The sequence below is a fragment of the Capsicum annuum genome, chromosome 12 (genome assembly GCF_002878395.1).
Source record: "Capsicum annuum cultivar UCD-10X-F1 chromosome 12, UCD10Xv1.1, whole genome shotgun sequence".
In the NCBI taxonomy this organism is placed as follows: Eukaryota; Viridiplantae; Streptophyta; class Magnoliopsida; order Solanales; family Solanaceae; genus Capsicum; species Capsicum annuum.
Window position 1 is genome coordinate 10,066,238 of NC_061122.1, and position 17,727 is coordinate 10,083,964.

Sequence of the window (17,727 nt, forward strand, 5' to 3'; positions counted from 1 at the left end):
CTTTTATCATCCATACCAAACTATCCTAACACTGTTATTACCTATTGCTTCATATTGTATGATATCATTCGGTATTATGTTTGTATTGTATTATTTTAATGAATATAATATTTGAATAGATTGTATCATTTCTCATCGCTATATTATTTCATATATCAATAAGTTAAAAGAACAAACCTACTAAAAAAATAAAATATGGGGTAGAACTACTATAAAAAGGTAGTATAAAAGATAAGATAAAATAAGATTAAAATGAGAAGATATACGTCACCGTGAAATCAAATCATACAAGACATTTCCCTTGCCATGCAAAGTTTGTAGTACCCCGTCACCGATAAATCATACAGACTTTTCCCTTCAATTTATATAACTTTGCAGGGTACTACAAACTTGATGGGTTTCAGATGTTGCAAACTTAATGAATTTAGTTCGTCAGCAAAGTTCTTACTCTTGCAGTTTTGATTAACATAGCTGACTTTCTTGCTCTCTCTTCAGATCATTCTGAAGTTGGGTTGAGCATTATGAAGTCTCAGGTTCAATTCCCAGCAACAAAGACAAACACAAGGTATTTTCTTCCCATCTGTTCTAGTGTTCTAGCCTTGGTGGACAAATTAGCTCGAATACTTTAAACAAAAAGTGAACAGGGAAGAGGATAAATCCTTGAACATGAATCTCCTTCAGCTCATTTTTCTTTTGATAAGCCCTTTGAAGAAGTCAAAACTGCATCGATTGAATAAAAAAAATTGTCAACCACTAATGATCCAACCAAACATGCTAAGTTTTATCAGAAAACTAACATCTCGTGACTGCCAAAAATAACCCAGACAATCAGATAGAAGAACCAAAAACAGCACCCAATGACTTGTTATCCTTATCAGAAACAATGAACCCCCAGTAAAACCATTCAGGCAATGGAATAACAGCTCTATCTTTTTTCATTTTCTTTTTTCTATTTGAGTCACCAGCAAACTTAAATTGCCTATTAAAGCACACAAGATTAATAACACCTTGTTGAAATGAATTCATCTCTTCAGCATTAAGTAGCAAAATATTGATTAGATAGTTCACGAGTCATCTGTCTTTTTGTCTTGTATACTTTTTTTTTTTTATGGCAAATGGGTATTTTTTCACCAGAACTGCTTCAGGAAATATCCTTTTGCAACTCCTCAATTTTTACCCACCTTTACAACTCTGTCCAGCCTTTGTTTCTTGCTATCTTCTAATGGTGATGATTATTGTTACCAGTGTTCAGAGGTTAAAAAAAGAAGACAAGATGGTAGTTTCTTAAAAATAAACAAGATTACAAAAACATTCATTGTGTGGCTATCAAGATTCACAAACACAAGCATATTTGATAGGGGATTACTAGCAAATAAATTGGCATCCACAAATTAAATATCGGTCAAAGGAACACTAAAATAATCCAAATCAACATACTTTCTTTTACCAATGTCGGGGGAGATATTTTGGCAAAATAATTGAAAAGATATGATGGGCTATGTTAAAGATGTTTAGACGAACCTGTTCCCATCTGGGTGTAGCTCACACATTTGACCATCATCTGTGATTGCTAATAAGTACCCTGAGGATGTCAAACCCTGAAAGTCGAATCATTTGTTTATGTAGCTAATTACAGAAAAGGCACTTCACTAAAGCAAGGACAACTAAGACAAGTAGGAAACTTATACTGTCTTAATCAAAACAATGATTAAAATAATCTCTAGAGCGCTTTTACTTCATGGGATTGGTGAGGGTGTCAGCTCTGGCTGAGTGACTATACAAGGAATAGAATAAACAATTATCACTAGCATAAACTGAAGAATGGTGCAAGTCACACCATGGAAGGGAAGAATCAACAATCAAGGATTCAACAGTAGCATAGATCTTCTACATGTTCCCCCACCTGTTCACAAGAATAAGAAGTGGTAGCTATTTATGATCTCTTATGAGATATTTTTTATCTGCTCAGTGATCCTCCATTGAACTCGTCTTAAATAACAGTGCAGTTTCCTGTACTTCACCCTAACTCGAGATGTTGAATCCAGTTTAACTCATGGATAACATATTAACAAAGAGCTAGAAGGAAAAAAGATATTTGGGAACTGGTACATTGCACTACAACTCCATATTTTCTTAACAGTACACTATTCCCTAATGAGTGTAGGAGAAAAATTACCCCTTAAAACAACCAGGCCCCTATAGCAAACAAGTCGGGATCAGTTACGAATCCTCACTGACCATGTCATTGCATTTGAACTCATCCCAGACAAACACTATGTAAAATAAACAATAAAATACAACAACATACCCAGTATATAACATAAACAATAAAATAGAAATTTAAAAAATACAAAAGTTCTCTGTTTTCTATTTGGAGAAAAATCTGTGACAAGACTAAGCAGCACTCCTAGAAGACATACGACTTAAAAGTAAATGTACTGGTCTTCTCTCCATCTCCATCGAAACAATAGGGCTGTTGTGCTCATTACTGAACTTGTTGAAGAAATGAAATATAACCAAGATATGTCTTTCTTATTGAGGTTGAATTGATCTATTCCCGAATTCCAACTAATTGATATCACCTATATACATCTTTTTCGTTCTGTATCTCGAGCTGTATCTCGAGCAGGGTCTATCGGAAACAGCCTCTCTACTTCTTCGGAGGTAGCGGTATGGTCCGCGTACATCTTACCCTCCCCAGACCCTACTTTGTGGGAATACAATGGGTTTGTTGTTGTTGTTGTTGTTTTTGTTGAACCCTATTTTTTGCCAGATTTGCATGGACTGTGATGAAAGATAATTGATGTGATTATTCATTTATTATTCAAATTTTTCAACAATTTTAGGAAATTGTGTGGACGGTTGTAAGAAATCGTTTAACAGTTTCAAGTGCTCAAGTGGCTTAGCGGCCATTAAGGCTTTCTGTCTCTAATTCAGATAATCCCATGAGGAAGATTGAATGGAACTCCATTCACTTAAAGCCCTAAGTTCAAAAACACCCAAACCACTAGAATGTATCTTTCTGCAACACTCTTCCAAATTGATTTCACAGTACTAATCTGGTGCACTCCTCTTTCCGTGTATCTAAATATGTTATCCTGCAATGACATATCGCTGTTGGAGTTTAAATAACATATCACTGTGAATAAGCAGCCTTACTAGAAATTGAACTTGGAGTTCAAAAAGACACCACATTATAACAAAAAATAAAGAGTGACAAGGCGTAAAACTGAAAGTTCAGTAAGAATTGTACTTTATATCTTAGGACAAGTAACCGAGAGAGTCCACTCAAACAAACCTGAATGGTGACTACATTTTCAACTAACTGGTCCTGATCATCGCTTCTATCCTGCACAATAACCCGCTGTCCACTACATTTACATGGGAGGGAAGAAGAATGCCAGTTAATAACAGACGAGATAATATCTTGTTACACTTGAACTCAGCACCCAAAAAGAAATGAAGTGGACGACTTCACACCGACTTAACCTGTCCAATGGTTGACCAGACTTAACAGTGTGAAAGCAGTCTAAAGGAAGAAAAAAAGGTAAATAAGTAAAACAAACCATGTGACGTCCAAAAGAGGTTACATGTTGAATCAACTTTACAGGATTTCCATAGCATAAAGTTCTTTGCTTGGTAAAGAGTTTCAAAGTGGAAAAAACAGATGAATCTGGAGTAACACATAACATTTCTTACCTGTGTAACCAAGTCGTATAATACAACTCTTCAAGAGCTTGAAATCCTGCATGCACACAGAAAAATGCACCATCTTTTCAATTAGCATACACCAATATGCAGGAAATCCCTACAACAAATAGCTACATCACCGAGGAAATCATGGAGCACTTAAACGGGTCCAAGACAATCACAAACAGCAAATATTGATGTTCATAAGAAAGCAAAAACTGAACTTTATGAATTCCAACATTACACGAGAATCTAATAAACAATGTCCCGGAATACCACCCTCACTACAAAATTCCTATGGATCTCAAAGTTGCAGAAGCACCTAATATCCTTGATGGCAAGCTCAACATTAAGCAACCCAATAAAATAAATAATATGACTATTCTCATTACTGAACCTCCAGTTCATTTGCTGACACTGAAATATCATCTCAATGGAAAACAAAGGACACGTCAAAACAGGCCAGCTTAGAAAAAGGCGTAGGCAAATGGAAAGAAAGTCTGGCATATGATAAATTATGATATCCTTTTTTTTCTTGAGAATGATAACAAATATGATAAATTTTGATATTACCACTGAATTAGCAATGGAAAGAAAGATTGGTACTGTTTGATATTATCGCGACACGAACCAAGGCTTAGTCGTGACGGGTATCTCAAGCCCACCATGGGCCGGAGACCATCCCTTTAGCCTAACCTCCAGAGCACAATAAAAGTATAAAGCGGAAGCCATCCAAAATATATAATGAAGATAGATTAGTCAAATCAAGTTCTAATAGTCAAAACACAATGACCAAAACATCCAACACTGTCCATGAAAGCCTCTAAATCAGAAATACCAAACTAGGTCGGGACATGCCCTTGACCATGACAAAAAAGAAGTCACAATTCCCAAAATATGAAAAGAAACCTAAAGAAATGGCAGGGCTTTTTGAAAGATGGAGGCTCACCACTTCACAGCAACTCAACCACCGTACCACACCACCTAACGGCTAACGCTGCACAGGAGTAACAGAAAAGCCCTCAGACCCTGCATCATGAAACGGTGCAGAATTCAGGGACGGTCAGTGGGACGAGCACTGACATGTACCCCAGGAGAAGAGGATAAAATAAAGGCATTGCCAAAAACCAGTCAAAACCATATGCACAACATTCACATATACATATATAGGATGTCGGAATAGGGACAAGGGTCATTAACATGAGAGTTTAAACCATTAACCTAAACTGTGCAGCTCGCTCCGTCCTAAAGGCACCAACGGGCTATATGGATCTGACTATTCCAGCCGGAAGCGCCTAGTGCGTGTTAGCTGCACGTATCGAGGAAACCGAGGAAAGGCTAAAGACACCAAGGCGATCCAAAATATAAAGTGTACACCAATCACATGATCACGTAGACCCCACGTCCGCAAACGTGATTTTCAATGTTGCCCCTCCCGAGACTAAACCTCACTAGAGGTGTGCAAAAACCGAACCGACCGATAAACCGAACCAATAAAAATGTTATTGGGTTATCGGGTTAACGGTTTTATATTGATTTTATAAAAAATTTTATTGGGTAAACGGTTCGGTATTGGTTTTAGCTTATTGGGTTATCGGTTAAACCGACAACCCAATAAAGATACACTAAGTTATTGTTTTATCCCTATTTATGTTGTTATATATCCATCCATCCATCCATCGTAATAAAAAGCTTGGAGCATTTATAGCTTCCAACAATTAGGATTCAATTTTTTTCCTAACTAATGACTCGTGAGGTCTGACCACGAGTCATGACCTGAAGTCGTTACCTGAGGACAGAAAATCTAGTCCTTCACTGTTATGACTCATGTCTCGTAACGAATCCTTGTGTCTCATAACGAGTTGTATCCTGGACTCGTTGTCAAAGGACCCAACTCTGGGATTCCTCAATGCCATGGCAACAAGTCCTCCCCACGACTAGTGACGTCTGACAAAAAGTCGTTGTCAGAACCATTGCCAGTGGTATTTTGACATCATTTTCCGTAACTTAGCTAATTGAATTATTCATCTCTTGGAGGTTCTAGAGCTTAAGGACTTGGGGTGTCACATTAACCCCCCCGGGCCGAATCATTCGTCTTCAAATGAGAAGTTAGGGTACCTTTAGCATAATAACACGATAACAGACAAAATGCAAACAGAATCCAAGGACATATTCGAAATGCGATGAGAGAGAAACGAAACTCATACCTTCAGCACTTTCATTCATTGCTGGAAATAGGTGCAAGTATTTGGCCTTCATATCTTCTTCAGATTCCTATGTAGCTTTCTCCATCTTTTGATTTCTCCAAAGCACTTTTATCGAAGCTATATCCTTAGTTCTCAATCTACCAATTTGTCTATCCAATATTTTGACTGGACTTTCACATAAGACAGAGAATCCGTGACACCAACATCCTCAACAAACACAAAGAAGGATCACCCACACACTTCTTCAGCATAGACACATGGAACACGGGATAAATTGAAGCCAAGCTCGCTGACAAATCTTAGCTCATAAGCAACATTCTCAATCCTCCTCACAACCTGATATGGACCAGTATAGTGGGGACTGAGTTTCCCTTTCTTCCCAAATCCCATAACTCCTTTCATAAAAGAAACCTTCAAAAACATCCAATCACTAACCTCAAACTCCAACCCTCTCCGCCTCACATTTGCATGACTTTTTTTGGCGACTTTGAGCAATCTTAAGTCTTTCTCTAATCACTTTCACCTTCTCCATGGCTTGGTGAACCAAGTCCGAACCAAACAATCTAGTCTCACTAACCTCAAACCATCCAATAGGAGACCTAGTCCTTCTATTATAAAGAGCCTCAAAAGGGGCCATTAAAATGCTAGAATGATAACTGTTGTTGTAAGCAAACTCAATAAGAGGCAAATGATCAGCCCAACTACCTTTAAAATCAATCACACAGGCCCTTAGCATATCTTTCAAAGTCTGAATAGTAAGCTCTTTTTGTCCATCCGTTTGAGGGTGAAAACCGGTGCTAAGGTTCACTTGAGTACCCAAACCTTTCTGAAATGAACGCCAGAAGTGAGAAGAAAATTGAGTACCTTAGTCTGAAATGATGGACACTGGCGCTCCACACAACTTAACTATCTCCTGAATGAACAGCTTAGCATAATTCTCTCCTGAGTAGTTATAATCCTCACAGGCAAAAACTGAGCAGACTTGGTCATTCTATCTACAATGACCCAAATAAAATCATATTGATTGCGAGACTGTGGAAAACCCGTAACAAAGTCCATATTGATCACCTCCCACTGCCACATGGCCAACTCTATCTCTTGAGACATGCCAACAGGCCTCAAATGCTCAACCTTGACTTGCTGACAAACCATACACTTAACCACAAAAGTTCATCACATCTCTTCATATTATTCCACCAATAGATTTCCTTCAAGTCATGATACATCTTGGTCGAACCCGAATGACCTGTATATCTAGACTCATGAGCCTCAATCAAAATCCTTTCCCGCAGCCCATCAACATCAAGATGTCATCTCCCCCAATCTCGAAAGCCATAACCTGACCCACATCATCCTTAATCCGCATAAGCATGGAATCCAAAGCCTGTTTCTCCTTCACCTCAGCACCAAGAAATGATTTGACCACTTCTTGAACAATCACTCCCCCATCCTCAGAGTCCAAGAGACGAACTCCCAAGTTAGCCAGCTTGTGAATATCCTTCACCAACCCTTTTTCTCCTCATCAACGTGAGATAGACTCCCCATAGACAACCTGCTAAGAGCATCAACAACATTAGCTTTACTTAGATGATAGTGAAGGATCATGTCGCAATCCTTAAGCAATTCGAGCCACCACCTCTGCCTGAGATTTAATTACTTCTGCGTAAATACATATTGCAAGCTCTTATGGTTTGAATAAATATCCACATGCACTCCATATAGATAATGGCGCCAAATTTTCAAAGCAAAGACCACATCTGCCAACTCTAGGTCGTGAGTCGGATAATTCCTCTCATGAACCTTAAGCTGCCCGAAAGCGTAGGCTACAACCTTACCATGTTGCATCAACACACAACCCAGTCCCACACGGGAGGCATCACAATACACAACAAACCCCTCAGTACCCTTGGGCAGAGTCAAAACTATCACAGAATCAACTTATCCTTCAACTTCTCAAGACTACCGTCACAAGCATCGGATCACAAAAAGTTAACCTTTTTTTGTATTAGCTTTGTCAATAAAGCAGCAATAGATGAGAAACTCTACACAAGCCTTCTGATACTCGGCCAAGCCTAAGAAGCTCCTAATATCAGTTGAAGTCGTAGGTCTAGGCCTCTTCTTAACTGCCTCAACCTTCTGTGAATCCACCTAGATCCCTTCACTAGAAACAACATGCCCGAGAAAGGTCACAACACTTTGCCAAAATTCACACTTTGGAAATTTTGCATACAATTTCTGGTCCTTAAGAGTCTGCAACACAATTCAGAGGTGATTGGCATGATCCTCCTCGCTTTTGGAGTACACCAAGATGTCATGCATGAAGACTGTAACAAACAAGTCCAGAAACTGCCTGAACACCCGATTCATAAGATCCATGAAAGCGGTCGAAGCATTGGTCAACCCAAATAACATAACCACAAACTCATAATGGCCATACCGGGTTCGGAAAAAAGTCCTGGGAATATCAACCTCCCTAATTTTCAGCTGATGGTAACCCGAACAAAGATCAATTTTAGAAAAACACCTGGCACCCTGAAGTTGATCGAAAAGGTCATCTAACCTAGGAAGAAGGTATTTATTCTTCATTGTAACCTTATTCAACTGACGATAGTCTATACACATTCGAAGAGACCTATCTTTCTTTCGCACGAAAAGTACAGGTACACCTCATGGAAACACTAGGATGAATGAAACCCTAATCAAGAAGATCTTTTAACTGATCCTTTAGTTTAGCCGGAGCTATCTTATAAGAGAGAATGAATGTGGCATGTTCTTATCAATATGAGCAACATGCCTCGAATATAGAGGAAATTGAAAGGAATTTGAAGTTTGGAGCTTAAATGTTAAATTTCCTTGTGAAACCCTAGTATCTCTTGCCTTGAGAGTTAAAGAGGAAAAGAGTAAGTTTAATCTTGATAACTAAAGGCAAAGAGGTCCTTTGAGTGTTTTTAAGTCGTGGGAAAGAGTTTAAAGGAAGGAAAAGACCAAAAAGACCCTAATTAAAACGTGCAAGAAAAATCAGAAATAGTCGTCACGACTTGGGTAACGATTCGTGAGGTCTGACCATGAGTCGTGACCTAGAGGTGTCACCTGAGGACCAAAAATCTGGTCCTTCACTGTCATGACTACGTTTCCCTTATAACGACTCATCGTGTCGTACCCTGGACTCGTTGTCAAGGGACCCAAGTCTGGGCTTCCTCACTGTGGCAACAAGTCCTCTGCACGACTCGTGACGTCTGACAACGAGTCGTTGTCAGAACCATTGCCACTGGCAGTTTGTGATCATTTTCCGTAACTTGGCTAATTCAATTATTCATCTCTTGAAGGGTCTAGAGCTCAAGGCCTTGGGGTGTCATAGATATACTAATTTTTTGACATTTTTAAAAAAATAACTGGTAAATTACAATCTCATCACCATCAACAAATATTGTGCTTAAAATTATTGAGATCTTCCTCCAAGAATCACCTTAGTTTTGCCACTAAAAAATATGAACAGCTCATACAGACAAGAACATGCCACATTCATATTGGAAGTTTTCTAACATCATTTTCTGAACATCGCTCGCCAAGATGAAAAAGCAAAGGGAAGGGGGAGGAGAACATGTTATCTTCCTAAAACAATTACTAGATACTACTCAAATCACATGGTATGCAAACAGCAATGTGAAATGTGAAATTTGCTTTATTTATTAACTGAAAAATGCCCTAAGAGTTAGCAAGCCAATGCCAGTTATCCCATAGCTTTGATACTCAAGAGTAGTGGACCCGCCCCTCTACCTTGCTCCCACTTAAACACCAGGTTTCATGTCAGTAGGGGCAGACAACAATGTCCTATTGCAAAATAAGATTAAGAACAATAGAAAAACTTAAAGGAGAAAATGTATTAGAATCTCTGTTACATAATTCCTTGTCACAAGTTTTTGAGGGCAGAAATTAAACTAAAGAACAGGTCTTGCGACACAGTTAGCTTCAGTATTAATTAGCTTTTTATTACTTTAACCTTGCGAATATGTTTTTAAGATTACTCAATTCCATTTCAAAAAAAAACATGATCAGAATCTCTAAATGAATTGATAAAAAGAGGACGTGGACAAGCTAAAGACCTAGTTGGAGATCTTTTAACATTGGGGCTTTAGGATTTCACAGATATTGAAGGTTTTCCAATGTTAAACATAGCTCTCTTTTTGAGTTTAAGAAGAGATAGGTTTTTCTTTAATTTTTTAAGGAAGAGTATTAATCCAAGAAAAAAAATGACACCAAAATAATGCACCTAAATATTACAAGCATTTTTCTTGCGTTGACATCAATTTCTAGGGTTTGGACCAATCAGATTGCGTTATTTATCAAAACTATCCTACACAATTAAAAAGAACCAATAGTAAAGTAACAAAGAAAATTGTTGCTATTTAGCAGCATTAAAAATTCTCTTCATTTTTGTCATGCCCCTTGACTTTGCTGGGAAATCTAACCCCCTTTTCTCTTCTGTCTCTTATCCTCCATTTTTGTTTATCATTGGCGTTCATTACTTGCTGTACAGATTTCACCAGGAGATAAAAGTGGGTTAATACTATCTTTGTTTATGAAAAGCTTACCACACGCAACATATGTTTTGGCATTGGCATGTAGCAACTAGGACCACCTATATGAACGTAGCTTAGGATCAACAAAGACAGCATTAAATTTTGGTAAGATTTAAAACCAAAAGTTGAAGTAACACAAAAATATGAAGTTAAGTCGAAAGAACTTGAACTTATACACAAGGCTACAATATTTTATGTTTCTTCCGTGTTGATGAGTTAAAAACTTGATTAAAGGCTATCAAGTAAACTACAAAACCAAGAAACAAACAGAAAACGAATGGTGGTTCTTTTGATATATGACCATATTGATCAACATGAACTAGTGTGCTAAGCATTCCGAAATATCCATATTGTTGACTAGTCCCTGAAGTTCTGTAATTCAACTATTGATAGTCGGACTGTATATCCATGATGGTTGTTCAAATGAGAAGTTAAAGGAAAATTACCTTGTTCTAAGAAAACATCATAAAAGCTCTCAAATTTATTGAAAAAGGCTGCAATAATATCTTCTCTTTTCAATTCACGTGAGAGAGGATTCACTCTTTTTAAAACAGCATTCAAGCATGTGGTAGGCTTCTCATTCCCTACATTCAATCCAACTCCTGCAACGTAATTATCAGCATCAAAGAACTCCAATAGTAATTTCCCCATACCGATAGCCTAAGAGGAGATTTTAACAAATACAGATATTCATCAGTCGATTTCGATTTAGAATGATCTGAAGAGGGAGCAAGAAAGTTAGCTATGTTAATCAAGACTGCATGAGTAAGAAATTTGCTGACGAACTAAATTCATTAGGTTTGCAAACCCCGTCAAGTTTGTAGTACCATGCAAAGTCATATAAATTGAAGGGAAAAGTCTGTTCTTTATCTCAAATGTGGAGAAATTATAATGAACATCAGTGAGACAGTATTTTTTTTTCCTGTTGATAAGTTAATTAGTGAGAAAGCTCACCAGCACTAATATAGAACTTCTTTGACCTATATACTGATGTGCTTAGGATGCCTCCCACTTTAAGGCCACCTAAATATAGATCATTTGGCCACTTTATGCGAACATCAAGATGCGGAGTTCCCTGTAACACATTATGCAGCCAAGAACAAGAAGGAAAAAAAAGCATAACATATCAACAGTTATTCTAAATAAAGTAAGTGATCTACATGTTAAACAAAGTTTCTATGCAGCATACATCAAGTTTCAACAAATCCTTTCCTACCACTCCTCTTTTTTCCATATGGATCCAAATAGTGTTTGTAATTGTTCAAATACACACTACCTACTGTCATTATGGCATAAGCAGAGCCATTAGGACTATTGTTTTGCCAAATACTGACGGAGTTCAGGAAATATTCTTGTTCATCAACACAGTACGAATACATGAAGATAGAAATCATTAATTATTTAGAAAAATCTAGACGAAAAAAGTAACTATAGAAAAGACTGACATAGAATCTTGTAACTCAAGAAGAACCCAAAAACCTATGTCAGTGCTCCATATAATAAACTGTTGTCAGCTGAATCTATCTAAAATTTGATATGAGTGCACCCAACAGTTTACTGGCTAATTCAGTAAACTAATTCAGTGGGCACTGATAATTATCCAAATTTCTTCTTTCACAATCATCTCTTATCCTGGATACCCCTAACTCGAGTAACATTCTTTAGAAACAGGACACTCTCATAGCAGACCAATGAAATAAGCAATTATTGTCCCAAAGTATAGTTTACAATTCTTCACAGACCATATATCATATAACTTCTTTAGTTTCAATTTGGAAGTACACGATCTAAAATGGAAAAATCATATTACATGTGTAAAAACTAATGGTTTAATTGACACAGTAAGATGGAGCATATAAAACTTACAAAGATAAGTGAGAAAACTTTAGTTCATTGTTTAAGCAATGTGGACATACAGTCACACTTATCTCCTTACTTTTTCCATACATTGATTTACCATTAAAATTTCAATTTAGGATGCCATTACGCAGATCTGTGAAATAAGTACTTACCTTTTCCAAACAGATAGCCTTAATGGCCTCTGTCATGGCAAGACAGACTACATACTGCAAATGTGGCACCATTCTGCCGTCCTCCATTTGTATTGAAAATGAAAACAGAAGGCAGCCCTTTGGTGATTGCCACACATTACAAGTACGACCTTCAGAAGTAAATAATTATATAATCAAGTAAAGTAAAATAAGAATAAATTTGGGCAAACATGATAAAAGCAAAAACCTATCAATGCACAAAATATAACAAATGCATTTTTTTGCATCCAGACAATAATCATGCATTTTTTCTATTGTTTTAGTGTTGAACAATTAATACCCTAACATTAAAGCAACAATTGAGAATGGAATCTTCTCTAACTTCCATTCGTTGTTAATGGAAAAGGTCACGTGTGCAACGTAAAAATGTCAACACGTAGCTATGCTTTTCTAAGCTCCGAAAGCCGTTCTTACTACAATTCATAGTTTGTGGAAGGAACAAAACCTCTCATTTGGTGCCAAAATCCACCTCTAGCCTCTTTATACAATATTCAGTCTTCTTAAGGTAGCTACAGAAGTTGATTGTTTTATATTTCAAACACAGCAGTCCAGTTCCATAATATTTCTTATACGAAGTCAAAATACAATCACAATTTGTAAGATAGAGAGCATAATTGGGGTCGCACAAAATGGAAATAAACGTAGTTTACTAGAACAAAATCGATAGTTTTTGTGCCCTCCATTCAAAAGTCAGATGGTCATGTGTACAACTTAAAAAGATTTGGACTTTCAAAAAGTTAAAAATGCATGGATGCAATTCCCAAAAAAACAAATCTGCATACCTCTCCCTTTCAGTTGCACATCAGCAACACACACTGAACCAACTGGTAAGTCAGAGTTATTTCTGCCATATACAAATAGTGATAATTAAATGAATAAACTACAATTTTATAGTGCCAATAACCAATAAGCAAGCGAGTTTAATTTGTAAGTACACATTTTGCACAATATCAAACAAGTAATCACATATACACTTAACCATGCTAATCTAACTTGAGGTAAATAACTTGCTATAAATTACTTCTTTCGTTCATGTTCACTTTTACTTGCCCAGTATTCCAAAAAATAAATTTTCACTTTTTAATGTAAAAAAAAAAAAAGACAATGATCTTTTTCCCGTTTCACCTAAGACTATCCATCAATTAATATGAATGTCATGGTAAAATACTCATATTAATCATTGTTTCTTAAACAGCGTGCAAAGTCCAAAAATGTTAAAGCAAAAGAAAAAAAAAAGTGAGCATAAGGAATTGGCAATTACTGTGAGATAACGTCATGAGTTGAGGACAATTTGGGGGAGTAAATGAGTAGTCTCCCAAAACGCGTAGTCGAAAGGGAGTAAAAGTATTCTTCAACTCGAAACTCGTCATCTTTGAATGGCGTTTGGACTTGGGAATGCAGAACAACTTCAACTTGTTCACCATTTTTATGCAGTTGAAGAGTATTGTTGTCCTGTAATATCTTTGCCACATCTTTCTCCTCATTTGATTTCCCAGCAAGTAGAAGAAGCGTGGGCGCAGGTGCTTCTGACTCCATTTTGGTTCCGAGTATTTGGGATGTTGAGAAAGGTTTGAGGTATGGAAGAGGAGGGAGAATTGATGGGGAATTGGGAGATTTTTGACGAGAGGCGGTGAAAAAGATACCTTTGAATTTAGAAATCATCAATTGTTGAAACTCGAAGGCGGAGAAATTGATGCTGAAAATTTCTCTACTCAGGACACCTGTGTTAAATTTCATATCAAAGCACTTAGGTAAATCTCAAATCAAAGCACAAACACAGTGTTGCAACAAAGCTAAAACAAAAAGGCACAAGTTCTGTAATGGGACTTTCTTTGAGTCCCTTTAACCTTAATCATTGTAAAAATAAATTACAAGCTAAGTTGTGATAATCACAATTGCAGCAGCTATATAAGCTGCAATTCGAGTCCAAATAGAGGTTACTACAGGCCGTGAGGTATATTACCTTTAAAAATTTGCATTTGTTTCACATCATGTAACTTTTTATATAGTAGTAATACACCAATTGCATGTGTCGCACCCCTTTTTACCAAAAAGATTATATTTTAAATTTTAAAAAAAAATTACTATGAAAGTGACAAAAAATAAAATTTATTTCGAAAAAAACTTTTTTACAATCAAACTTTGAGTCGCCACTTGGCATAAATCTGGTGTGTCAAGTCACCTTTGAAAATTCTTTTCCAAACTGTTTTTTGACTCTTTAAAACTGATCCACGAACAGAGATTCCAGTTAAGAAATTCTGTTGACCAAGGAGAAGGTGTTAGACATCCTCGGTCCCGTGATTCAACCGGTCGCTTCATGAAACATATAGGCTAGTATGACATTATGAAATGCATAAACCAAACAAACACACAACGAGAAAACAAACAACCAAACAAATGCGAGGATCCAAAATTAATGTCCAATTATACAATTCCAAAAAATGAAAAATACGGAAATGAAAACCCAAACTATTCTAACTATCCTAAGCTATGCTTTACCCGATGCCTCGAGCCTTGATCACGAACCTCCTTTGAAGACATAAAATAAATATAATTTTCTTCCGGGCATTTCCCGTCCAAATGAATACAATTGATTCAAATGCGATAAAACCAAAGTCCTTCAACAAATATTCAAACATTCACCAATCCACAATTCCCAAATTTGCGTAACCAACCTATCTTTTGCCTACCCATTTGATAGCCTAATCATGACACTATCGAGTTCAACAACATCAACGTTTATTCCGAATCAAGAAACCATCAATGAATCAACATAAATCAATATTTACTTTTATCAATTTTCAATTCCCACCCTTAATTCTATTCTCAAATTACCGATTTCTCATCCAAATCAAAATTCATCAATCGTTAATCAAACCATATCCAATTTCCTTATCCGAATGCATTCAACATAATCCGAAGAATTCAACATGATCACACCAAACACATATTCAAGAACTTTCCATCGTATGCACACAAGAACAAACAAATTTAATGAAATTAAAAGAGACCAAGAGTAGAATTGGACCTCAATTTGAATTCAAGCTCGAATTGTTCGACTAGAGCGCCGCCGGAATACCTCGAATCAAATCTCATTAGCCACGAAACTGGACCCCAAGCAGTCTCGCACCACTCAATGTCGCAAAGAAAAACCCAAACCGGATTCGATTATTTTTCGCCGGAATCGGGAATGGGGGAATCGGTTTTGGGATATTTAGTGTCTGTTTTTTTGGGGGCGGATTTTGGTCGGGTTTTGGTTTTCCGATGGAGTCTGGAGCGCGTTGAAGCTGGAGTTACTGTTTTCGTATCGTCGGAGCTCCGGCAGTGACCGAAAACGATTAAACTTTCTGTAGCAGTAGCATTTTCCAGCGAGAATTTACCGGAAAAAAACTGTTCTCCGGTTTTCTCTTCTTTTTCAGCTCTCACGTTTTACCCCCTCTCTGTCGCGTCTCTCTCCCTCTTTCCGATCACTCTCTCCGTTTTCCGATACGATTTCCCTCGTCCTTTTCCCCCAATTTCTCTGTGTATACGTTACTGTGAGAGAACCCCTCTGTATTGTGTGTATTTCTTGGTGGTGTGCTCGCCGTTTCTTCACTGTGCATATGTGTGTTTTTCTGATGATACATGATTTAATTAAATTAAATAATTAAAATTTAATTTATTTTAAATTAAATTTCTAAACATGAGTAATATAATAAATACATTATATCAATTAAAAATAAGTTATTTATTTCTTTTTTTTTTCTGAATATTTCCTCCAAGATTTAATGTACAAATAAAATACCGCAACAGCAATAAAAAAATAAATTTAAATTCTACTTAATTTCTTCGATCTTTCTAAATTAATGTTTTATTGTGAAGAAGACATTCACGTATAACTTTGTTATTACTAAGTAGGCGTTTGGCCATAAAAATTAAAAAAATTTGAAATTGGAGTTGGAGTTGTGTTTGACCATATGTTTTTGGAAGATTTTTTTTTTTACTTTTGAAAAGTCTTTTTTAAATGTAATTTTACGCCCCGCCTTTTAAAAACTATTAAAATGACCCAAATAACTAATTTACCTAATTCCCTCTATAATTGATATTCATTTCACCTATAATTTTTTGCACCAATTTTTCAATTTTGCTAATTGTATTTTGAGGGAAACTTTACACTGAATGGCTTGGTGAAAGCTTGAAAATCAATTTGAACACAATGCATTTTGTTCAGATTACATAATTAACTAGATTCATCTAATGATTGGTTTAGGTGGAAACTGTGATATCATGGGACTACTATATCCGTCTTCCACATGGGACATATTCCTCTAAAATTAATAGATATTTATGGGGGAAAATATAAATATACCAAATTTAGATAATTTCTTGCTTGAAAAATATTTTGAACTTTTATAAATTGAGAATCCTTCTATAACAATACAATAACATCTTCAACGAATATATGAAATAAGATTATTTACTTTTGATCTTAGATCATTCTTCATTGTTTGCTTTATAATTGTTTTTTACGTCAAGAAAGGTTTGTTATTATTGTTGTTGTAATGACCACATTTATTTTATATCATGAAATTAATTATTTATTTGAAATCACTAATTTTAAAAGCATTCCACTCCTACTTCATACCTAATCACATAGTGTCATAAATTGAAAAGAAAAGGTAGTAAAAATAAAAGAGAAAATACATAAAGACTCCTTCTGATTTTGTCCGAGTTTTTCAAAAAGACACTTAAACTTTACCTTCGATCTATTACCCCACGAATCTTACTTAAATCATTACAAATACATTATTTTGATCCTTTGCATGTATACACGCACAACAGACACGTGAAAAGGCTCAGAATTGACTTTTTTTACCAATTAAAAATTATCATGTGTAAATAATTTGATATATAACTTATCTTCTTTTACAAAAATTAATATCTATTTACTTTTTTATATAATTCCATACCCCCTCCCCCCTCACAACATCCCCACCCACCATTGTCTTCTTCCCCATTGACAGCTTCTTCTTCAACGCCATAGCTCAACAACATCATCAATTACAACAACAGCAACAACATTATCATCATCACCATAACTCTCTTTCTCCTCAATCCTCTCAATCATCACCATAACTCTACTTATCTTTTACCATCACCATGTTTACTTTCTTCAATTTCAAGTTCTTATTTCAGTTTTTCTTTTTAACATTTTAAACA

The 17,727-nt window shown here is 36.2% G+C and overlaps 1 protein-coding gene across 9 annotated transcripts; it reads right to left on the reverse strand.

The window, feature by feature from the left end:
* Positions 1-225: 225 nt before the first annotated feature.
* LOC107850582 (biotin--protein ligase 2) lies at positions 226-16,144 on the reverse strand. Of its 9 annotated transcripts, none has more exons than XR_007048146.1 (11): positions 15,557-15,694; positions 13,790-14,249; positions 13,311-13,372; positions 12,490-12,638; positions 11,432-11,552; positions 10,924-11,079; positions 10,490-10,536; positions 3,700-3,745; positions 3,299-3,371; positions 1,522-1,598; positions 433-720 (listed from the first exon to the last, which is right to left on the reverse strand). XR_007048146.1 is itself a non-coding variant. In XM_016695207.2 (10 exons), the coding sequence occupies exons 2-10, from the start codon at positions 14,188-14,190 to the stop codon at positions 678-680; spliced, it is 1,128 nt and encodes a 375-aa protein (XP_016550693.1). In that variant the 5' UTR covers positions 14,191-14,249; positions 15,557-15,694; the 3' UTR covers positions 226-677. The 9 variants fall into 9 exon arrangements, 5 of the variants coding, with proteins under 5 accessions (XP_016550693.1, XP_047256678.1, XP_047256677.1 ...); XR_007048147.1 differs by lacking the exon at positions 433-720 and adding an exon at positions 4,640-4,719 and having other exon boundaries at positions 1,575-1,598; XM_016695207.2 differs by lacking the exon at positions 10,490-10,536 and having other exon boundaries at positions 226-720.
* Between the last annotated feature and the right edge of the window lie 1,583 nt (positions 16,145-17,727).

Coding starts and splice junctions, on each gene's coding strand:
- LOC107850582 (XM_016695207.2), bottom strand. CDS start 14,190: ATGATTTCTAAATTCAAAGGTATCTTTTTCACCGCCTCTCGTCAAAAA. Junction 12,639..13,310: donor TGTGCAACTGAAAGGGAGAG/GTATGCAGATTT, acceptor TTACTTCTGAAG/GTCGTACTTGTAATGTGTGG. Junction 11,553..12,489: donor AGGCTATCTGTTTGGAAAAG/GTAAGTACTTAT, acceptor AATGTGTTACAG/GGAACTCCGCATCTTGATGT.